The 10208-nt window shown below is 40.8% G+C and overlaps 1 protein-coding gene across 2 annotated transcripts; it reads right to left on the bottom strand.

Moving 5' to 3' along the window:
• Position 1: 1 nt before the first annotated feature.
• On the bottom strand, positions 2–9921 carry stxbp2 (syntaxin binding protein 2). 2 transcript variants are annotated; one of them, XM_061748267.1, is made up of 19 exons: positions 9814–9921; positions 8840–8889; positions 8663–8744; positions 8391–8467; positions 8186–8261; positions 7998–8101; positions 7024–7175; positions 6865–6949; positions 5660–5790; positions 5466–5573; positions 5311–5368; positions 5142–5207; positions 4632–4712; positions 3388–3529; positions 3194–3300; positions 2535–2633; positions 2375–2460; positions 1313–1470; positions 2–470 (listed from the first exon to the last, which is right to left on the bottom strand). In XM_061748267.1, exons 1-19 carry the CDS (start codon positions 9848–9850, stop codon positions 355–357), a joined length of 1815 nt encoding a protein of 604 aa, XP_061604251.1. In that variant the 5' UTR covers positions 9851–9921; the 3' UTR covers positions 2–354. The 2 variants fall into 2 exon arrangements, with proteins under 2 accessions (XP_061604251.1, XP_061604250.1); XM_061748266.1 differs by having other exon boundaries at positions 1313–1473.
• Between the last annotated feature and the right edge of the window lie 287 nt (positions 9922–10208).

Here is a 10208-nt window from a genome sequence, read left to right on the forward strand (position 1 = left end):
GTTATAATGTGAATATTGCTCCTTTTATTACTTCTTTTATACAGGACAAAGAAACACCACATTCCAGCATTATAAGTCATGTGCAAGATTATTAGAGACAGCAGTTGTCAATGGATTTACCTGGACAATGGTATTTGGGGGGGGGGGGTTAATTTAAGGTATCTTCCAAGGATCATACAGTGATGTCATTCACGGGTTGATGAGGCTAGTCGTCGTTAAAATACCTTCAAATGAGCACAGAACTAATTTCAGAGCAAACTATACGGACAACACCAAAAAAAACTTCAAATACAATATTGCCGTGCTGTACACGTATGACCGGGAGCCAATCAAAAGGAAGAAGAGGCTCGTCCTTCATTGTGCCCGCCCATTGTTAGGGTCCACGTTATCTTCGCAATTGGGATTAGGAACCTGGTCCAGACTCTTGAGGTCGTCCAGGAAGCCGGTTGGCGTCAGGATGTGAGAGGAGCCTGTCGAGGACCAGATCAAAAATGAAAAATGTCAGTCACAATGTTAAGCTAATGATAATTACTTGATTTTAATTTGAACACCATTGATCTTAATTCATGCTACACGTCAAAAAACACATGAACAAAATATATATACAAACGCACATATCTTTAACCCAACGAGATTTGAATATATCTATGCATATACACATACAGACATATTCACATATACACATACTCCTACACACTGTACACATTCAAGCATATACATATAACCTATTTTAAGAAATGTTTTTCCCTTTCCTTTGTTTATGAAGTCATTTCCAAAATGAATGTGTGTAAATGTGTTTACACCCAATCTACTGTATACAGTATATCCATAGTATGCACAATATTCACACACACACATCCATTAATATGGCTCCTGCTCCGATTGGCCGGTTAGATTTACTACGTGGTTAGCTGAGTCTGAGGTGTCTTCTCCATGCTCCTTGCAAGTGTTCTCATTTTGCATTTGTGTGTTTGACTGTTTGTCCTCTTCGATAAACGGCTGAAAGGGCATTTGCGACGACGCTCCCTTTTTTCCACTCCACTGGAGCGGCGAGCAAAAAACATGACCAAGTTGCAGCTAATCACTTGGAAAAACTCAAGTAAGCCAAGGTACCACTTTTTTTTTTTTGTATATGTTGTTGTTCCTATTTTGCATCTTTTGAGTTCCATCTCTTGTTCTATGATATCATCACTCGGGATGCGCCGATACCGTTCAGTGTCTGTACATCACAAGTACTCATAAAAAATGATACCGATACCAGTTCATTTGCGTTTTGACTTTGGAAGTTGGGCTGAAGGAAAACAACGCTTACCAATCAGCACTTCCCATTTCCCGGCATAAGCTCGGGTGACTTCATAGGCCGAGCGCATCTCCGAGTGGGTCAGCCCGCCAATGACAAATATAATGAGCCTGGGTCCAGTGTGATACTCTGTTGGAGGTCTGTTGTTGTGCCACTGGCCAAGGCGAGCGCTGCTGGAATGGAAGTGTACAAATGAGAACGTGGAGGACACACTGTGTGGCTACATAAATCAGAAACGATAACACACTTTTCAACAACCCGAGTCGTTTTAATGACTACTGAGTTTTATTTTCTGCACTTTGCGGCACAGGAAGGACAAGCATTGTGCATTACGCAGATTACGAGCGGAACCCGCCTGGTCCGCAAAATGCCGCAGAGATGGGAATTCCCTGTAGGATTAAAGTATTTGACGCAAAACTGGCTCATTTTCACCTTTTAAACCTTCCACTCACTCGAGTTTTGTTCCCCCAAAAGAGCTCCAGTAGGACTTAGTTACACGGATAAAAGCTTTTATGACAAAAATAATCTGTCTGTGACCTCCCGCCCCGTTCAGTTTGTTTAAACACAGATGGCAGCATTATGTCGTTTCCTATGAATGTTCTAAAAATGGACAAATGGAAAAGGTCTGCCTCGCAGCTCCGAGGATCGTTTGAATCTCGACTACGGCCTTCCTGTGTTAACGTGGCTCTGTTTTTTTTTTTACTTTCTATTGCATCTATCCATTTTGCAAATGTGTTTACTGCCGTACACAACTTTAATGTTTTGCTCCTTATTAGCATGTTGTGCTAGTGGTTAGCACGTCTGCCTCACCGTTTTGATATTCAGGGCTCAAATCTTCCAGTGTGGAGTCTGTGGAGTTTTCATGTTCTCCCCGCACTTGTGTGGGTTTTCTCCGGGTAATCCCACATTCCAAAACCATGAACATTAGGTTAACTGACAACTCTAAATTGTCCGTAGGTGTGACTGTGAATGGTCGTTGGTCTACAGCATATGTGCCATCCGGAAAATGGAGAACGGTAAAAACGCAACTCAAAATGGGCTAAAATTACAACGACTACTCCTTTTGGGACCCACCTGACAGCCGTTTGAGTGGTACTAATGGGGGCGGGGTCCGATATGAAGGGCCAGTGGCGCTTGTCCAGCTTGTCTTCTATGGCGTACTGAGAGAGAAGACTCAATTGAGATTGGATGTTGGGGGAAAAAAATGCAACATATTTATTGAAAACTCTCATACCTCCATGATGTCCTTGAGGATGGGCGTCCATCTGGAGAGCTGGTACGTGCTATCTGCGCGTTGTTTGCGATCTGGCAGCGTTGTGGCGGCATTGACACCCTAAAACACAATCCGTGCAAATTGCAATTCTTAGTTCATGAGGTGTGGGTGCGGACAAACGCCAAAAGAAATCGATCCGCTTGGTTAATGGGTCATTTCACCATGATGTCACACGTTCTTCAGAGTGACAAAAGCCAAACTTTTCTCTTATTCCAACACTACTAAACCAACCCTTAATGTCATTTGACCAAAGCAGAACGATTGCGAAAACAGGGCGAATGGCTTAAATGATTATTTTACACTTCTTCTTTGTCGCCATAGTGAAATATGTGAAGTGTCAGTCGAAAGGAAAGTGTTACTTGAGGTAAATTGCTTTCAAGAGAGACACAACACCGGTTGTAATTTATATTTCAACGGGGAAGTTGAAACTCAGATTTAAAGCAGAAAGTTAATCCTGTGTTATTGGTTTTGATTATTAACAATGGTTTACTTTTTTCTTTTTTTAACACATGTTAAAGAAATAAAAAAAATATCTTACTTATCTTTGGCTAGGGCCTCTTACATTAAAGCTAAGACTATTTTATGGTTTACAATACTATTAACGGTGTCTAAATAAATACCCCAGCGATGATGTTACAGCCTAGGTTCTGGAAGTTGGTGATGATGTTTCTGTCGGCCGTCACGTTGGCATGCTGGATGAGTTTGTCCAAGTTCTCCTCCCCGATCCCTGCGACCATTCACACAATCAGTCAAACTCGTGAGGAAAAAGGAATACACGCAGCAGTTGATTCTGGAATCAGTAAGTACGTTGTACCTTTTTTCTTGTGGAATATGAAGAGCAGGATGATGCGGATCTTGTTGTAGGCTGAAATTTCGTTGTCGAGCAGCACGGGCACGATGCTCTTCATGGCGTCTTTTAGAGCCTCCCCCTCTGCGTTGACACCCATCACGAGGTCCTGTAGGGAGATGAAGAGGGAAAGTGAAATCTACTCTTCACGTCACAACGTAACCACCATGTTTTCATATGGTTCCAAAAGTACTCTACCTTTACTAGAGTTAAAAAAATTTAATAAAATAAAAAAAATATCAGGAAAACTGAAATGGTAAAAAAAACACTTAACCCTATCGCTCCACAAATCTCTGAATTTACTTACAGGGTCTTTAAGGAAATGTTGAAAACATAAGAAATGTTATTACAAATTTACACAAAAATGGAATCAATTTAAAAACTCGTTCACTGCCAGCGCTCCCAGTTAACATGGATATTTGACTTCTAAAGCCGTCAATGGCAGTGAATGTGTTTTAAAAGGAAAGCCCCTTATGATTCAGTTTCTCATTATCAAGAGGATCCATGGGAATTATTATGTGTTCTTCCTTGGCCCCCCAGAGCTTTGTGGAAATTGGTCAAGTCCTTTTCGCAGTGAAAACCTAACCTCCCTGGCAGAGGTAATGGCTATACTTGCTCAGCCAAACAATGCAAAACACTTTTAGAGGCGACAGGTGCTGGGAGCGGTTGGCCATCCTTATTAAAGCCAAAACAAGCCCGTGGGATTTATGAGGTGCTGGCATCCAAACATGCTCATAATCCAACGATGCATCACTTATAAAAAGAAAAAAAAAAATGTAAAAAAACTCAAAAAGGACACGGCTCAGTATTTCCTGTGTGGACACAAGAGCAGGTCTCGGGCCGGGGCTGTGGTGTTATCTCATCCCTGACAAATCCAGGCCACAGACATGTGCTTGGAAGGATTTTGACATTACCAAGTCATTAAATGTTATGAAGGGTCCTAACAGTTCGTCGTGACATTAGAGCTTCTTGTGCGTTCCTGCACATATGCGGGTGTTCACGTCTGGCTACAAGCTCCATAGACAATATAATGACCGCTATTCTCCATTAAATACCACGAACCGTGCCAGTGGGATTTTGAACGCGCGCGCACACACACACACACACACACACACACACACACACACACACACACACACACACACACCAGCGGCGCTATAAATATATATAGACTGCAGCAATATGTGCCGATACGTTCACAAAACACTGACCTGTTCCACTTCGCAGAGCTTATCGAGGGAGGCCTTGAAATTCTTCATACAACCATCAGCCAGGTGTAAGTGAGTGGAGTACTGTGGGGGAACGAAGAGAAAAAAAAATAAAATAAATAAAAAGAGCGTTCACTAAGAAATGTGTACATTTTTAAAGAGAAAACCTCCCAAAAAATGTAAGGTTTACGAGAACATATTTTGAAATGAACGAACAAACCATGTAGTTTGTAGTGTTTGTGAAACATATACTCGTTTACCTTGAGATCCTCGACACACCACAGCCTAACGCATGTATACGTTCATGATCATAATATTACGACGTTATTCTTTTAGAATTATAGATATCTTTTTTGAAAAATTACATTTTTCCCCCTCGTAAACTAATTTCTAAATATTTTTCTTTTTAGTTTGGCACTAATATACCTTTGTAAATTTATTTATCAATGTAAATCTTATTTTGAGACTTAGTTTTCCTAATGTGTCTAAAGGTTTGACACCCATCACGCTTACCATGCTCAGCTCCTTCTGATACTGTGGCATCTTTTTTAACATCAGGGACAGATCTTTGATCTTGGCCTAAAGTACAAAAAAAACAGCACCACTAATTTAGCCAAACAGCACCAGAAAAAAAGTGATTTGCGTCGACAATTAGACCAAAAGTATGAACACAGTCATTTACATTGTCAGTGCACATCCTTTTGCTCTCACAAAAGGTGTTAAGCAGCTCCGTCACCTTCCTACAACAACAACAAAAACAATTTTACGGAAGTCATGTGGAATAGGCAGTCGCATATGTTTGTATGTTTGAGGTGTGATAATTACTGCCATACTCACGTGGAGACATCAGCGATGTGAAGGTGCCTGAGTTGAACCCAGAGCTCGTCGTCTTCATCCAGCAACACTTCTCTATCCTTGGAAATCCCAATGCCGGTCGTCTGATAACTAAACAAAAACAAGTTACACTTTAGACAAAAACACCACGCAGGAAAACGAAACAAGCGGCATTCCCAAGCTGGGTGTCTACCCACGTGTAAATGTCCTTTTGGATATCCAGCAAATCGTAGGCCATCGCCTGGAAGGTCAACTCGTGGAGGAGCGGTGAAATGGGATCGAACCCGCGGTCGACGATAAGGAGTTGGGAGCGCCCCTTGTTTACCCCCTGAAATCAATTGAAGTACATTATATATACTAGTTTGAAGATTGATTTTTATTCCGCCATGCAAGCCACATCCGATGCACTTTCATGTGTGTGCGTGTGTGGGGAGGTCAAATTTTCAAACTGATGCAGTATTCTGTAGTACAAGGGGTCCTCGGTTTACGACTGTACTACCATCACACAATGTTTTTGACGTTACAAACGGTATTAAATTTGAGGCATTGAAAGGATACAGTATTGTAATATTACCCGTCTACATGTATTGCGCCACCGTTCGTGGTTAAATATCCGCTGCATAAAGTGTTATAACAGAGCAACACCGATGCTATTCCTTAGCCCGTCTATAGCATTTTGCATTGTTTGTTAGCACTGAGCTAAATGGACTTATCTAAATCAAAGCTACGTGGTTGTTTTAAATACACAACGAGAAACTATCTTTGTTTTATGTTGCGTTTGGCAGTAACTTCAACTGGGAGTGGTAATAAACAGCTTGAAGTCAAAGCAAAACAGATCAGCCGAATGACAACAACAACATGTCAGTCAGGTCACTTTTGTGACGCTAGTCCTGGAACCTTTCTGACACCTTGCATCTATATTTACAACAACAAAATGTACAGGCTAGCAATGTTTCTCATACAAATATTTACTGCAATAATGACTTAACCGCATACATTAGTGGTAGAATTTTGCACGTTCTGACATACGTAGGTACAAATTCGAATTCTTTGTTGGAGGACACCCTGTATTCTTCCCCTCTCATGCAAATAACAGAACATTCTCAAGGCAACACCAAACAAATGAACGCAGAAAATAATACATGCCTGATAAGACTCATCCCGGAGCAATGAAAGGTGAGCTGAGAGAAAGAGGAAAGAAGGAAAAAAAGAAGAAAGTGGCAGTGAAGAAAAAAAAAAAAAAGACACCCACAACCTGTAGAGGTGAAAAGCTGCACCATCCGAGTGGATGTTTAAACTCTTGTATGGGAAAAGCTGCTCGAGTAGAACAAAAGGAGAATAATAATTCACTTCTCAACAACATGTCGTAGAAGAGTATGTCGTGGTAATAATGCACTAGAACCTCTCCCATGCTTGGGTTGTCCGCTTTGTGGGCGTTCAGGCGCTGGTAAACCTCTTCGGCCAGTTTGGCGTTCCTGTCCGGGCCGCTACGGGGGACACAACACAATGAAATTAGCGGACCTCATTCAGCTCATATGGAAGCTGCGAGGCAGGTGCATACTTGCGGTATCGGATGGCGGGATACTCCTTAAGCGTGTCGCACACGGTGGCGATCTGCTCGGCGAGACTCTCGATCATTTTGTCCCTCGTGTCATTATTGGACTTTGGGCTGTAGAAGGAGTGGAAGGAGGTTGGATAGTCCAGGGAGAACACCTGCAGGGACGACAGGGAAGAAAATGACACTTCGTTGGGTACATTTGCACAGTCACACAGAGACTGAATTAAAGATTCTGATTGGATTTTGATTGACGCCTCACAGAGAGGTACAGTGGCTATAAAAAAAATAAAAAATCTGCACTCCCCTGTTCAAATTCCAGCTTTTAGAGATCATGATAAATCATTTCAAACATTGTTCCACCATTAATGTAACCTATAACCAGAACAACTCAGTTTATTTTTTTTTTTATATATAGCTTTTCAAAATGGGAAGTAAAAATAAACAACTGAGATAATGTGGTTGCACAACTGTCCACACCCTCTTATAACTGGAATGTGGCTGTGTTCACAATTAACCAATCACATTTAAACCCATGTTAAATGGGAGTCAGCACACACAGTTGTTCTACTAGGCTTTTTGTGACATTTGTTTTTTCTTTCAAGCATAAGCCTGAAGGTTTTGCGCTATTTTAAACAGTTTATAACTGCTTCCATCGTCTGTAAGTTTAAAACAGCCCCAAAACAGGCTGCTGCCACCACCATGTTTCGCTGTGAGAATGGTGTTCTTTACTGCTTATCCTCACTAGGGTCGTGGGTGTGCTGCTGTGCATATCCCAGCTGACAGCGCCAATCGAAACGTACGATTATTAAATCACATTATGCCGGGGCATTCAGTTTTTATAAAGTCCTCAGAAACTTTCAAGTTAGATTTTATCTGTGTTTGGACTTGCATGGCAAGCCAAATCAAGTGATCTGCCCTCACCCCAAACATAAAGACAACATTTAAAAGGAAATTGAATTCTAGATATAAACGCCTACCTGAGACTCATACGGTAGGAAAGCGACATTAATCTCTTTCAACGTCTTGATGGCCTTGGAGACTCTCGATCTCGCAATTTCGTTGAACAGATTATCCGGGCAAGCTGGTGGAGTACAAATAATAAATACATAAAATGACTTGAGTGAACATTTGGATTGTTTCTCAACATCCCAACACAGTGTCTTACTGTCGGTGAAGAAGATGTGAGCGGCTTTGTAAGTAAAAGCGGTGTCCTTAAAGTCGTTTATGAGAGCGCGAACTGACTGCAAGTCAAAGGAGACACAACAATCAATTCCACACAATCGACCAAATTATTAATAGTTGATTAATCAATTATTATACCCATCGCTATTATTACACTTAGTGAGTCAGTTAAAAGGGTGATGGCGGACCTTTTCCACTGGTGTGATCAAATATATGGCCTCCAGACACGTGATGGGTTCCCTGTTTTTATTGAGGTCCTCCACAACTGAAAGCATAAGAGACCTTAACGATCTCACATTATAAACATCATCGCTACATGAAACCATCAGTGTGAAATCACATTTAGAGAAGCATTAATTCATCCCCCGATGACAAGAATTATGTCAAGCACGGCCATTTAAATACTTTCTGCATTGCGCTCAGCAGGATCCGTAAGCAGCACTTGACACTGAACACTTACTGGTGACCCCCTCTGCCAAGATGTCCGACATCTTGCAACAAGACGACAGAATGCGCATGCTCATGTGGTCCACGATAAGAACCTGAAGACATTTATTTGACAAAAAAACAAAAAAAAACTATTAATAAATGCAAGTCAGAGCAAAGTTTTTTAAAATTAAGTTTGGCCCATGTTTACCTTCCACTCTCCATCCTTCCTTACACTCTTGATGACACCGTTTAGAATTTCTGTAGAGGCAAACAGAGAGTATATATAGTTGGGTTTTTTTGGACCAACTTCAACCACAATTGCATTGCAGAGTTACTGTACATAGTAAGAACAATAAGAAAACCTTACTCATCAGATTGTATGAGACTTCATTGTCTTGTTATGGCGTGAGTGCAAATACGTGGTGCAAACTGCTCTTCTGAATGAGGTCAGATTTAATTAAACTACCGGTAAAACACAATGAAAGAATACTGCTTTTTATCATTAAATCAGAAGGATGTACCTTTAAATATTGCTTCAATGAATGGTTGAATAACTAGGCTAATTGATTCCACCGAGTACAAAATAGATTTGTGAAAGACATTCATTTTCATAATAAAAACAATAATGCAACATGATAGGATATTTTAAAATTCATGACTCTAAATGACAGCATTGGTGTTTTTTTTAGTTGCTGAGTAAAATGAGACGAATGAGATTTAAATATAGAAGTGACACAAACTTTAAACGAAGCAAAGAAGTGATATTTGTTGAAAGTTAGCTTTTTTTTTTTTAACCTTTATTACTTTACGTGTCAATCGGAAAGCAAATTCGCCGAACTTCCCCATTACGTAAGCTAGCTGCCATTAGCCTTCAACTTCCCAGTCATCTTGACGTTACTCTACAAACGTAACGACTTCAGATAAAGTTATTATTGGGAAATTTCACAAAATCACCATTTGCCCCTCGTTGCAAATTACGTAGCTCGGGTGACATTTGTTTGAATTCGGTATTTTGATTTGAGATTTGAGCCCGGAAACAGCATCGAAGAAACAACTTCTCCTACGTTACGTTCACCTTAGCGATTCATCACAGCGCACTACTTTGGAAATGGAATCAAAATTCTACAGCCGCTAGCGGGGGACGCGTTCAAATACCCCGAGAATGGAAAATATGTTACTTACTTTCTCCTACTATTGTTTTTAGCCCGATCGGTGCCATCTTAACTTAGGTCGGGTGACTTGTTGGTCACTTCCTTGTTATTGTTAAATTCTGCCCGAACGATCGTCGTCAACATTTCCTGGGGAACAGTGCCCCCTACCGTGTCCTGGCGACATGACACGTCTGGAGTTTTTTTTTTTTTTTTCCCCCCACCATTGCTAAATGAAAGCAGTACTGAAAATGGATGACAAATGGAACTTTGCTAAAGATCCATTGCCATATACGGATAAAAAAAGGCAATTGTGAGAATGTACTAATGTAAAAAAAAGTCTGCTGTGGCTCACAGTGTTATTGACTATCAGAACACATTTTCATATTCCATTGGTATGTCTTTGAAAGTGAATCTGGCCATCTCATG

The sequence above is a fragment of the Phyllopteryx taeniolatus genome, chromosome 16 (genome assembly GCF_024500385.1).
Source record: "Phyllopteryx taeniolatus isolate TA_2022b chromosome 16, UOR_Ptae_1.2, whole genome shotgun sequence".
NCBI classification, from domain to species: Eukaryota; Metazoa; Chordata; class Actinopteri; order Syngnathiformes; family Syngnathidae; genus Phyllopteryx; species Phyllopteryx taeniolatus.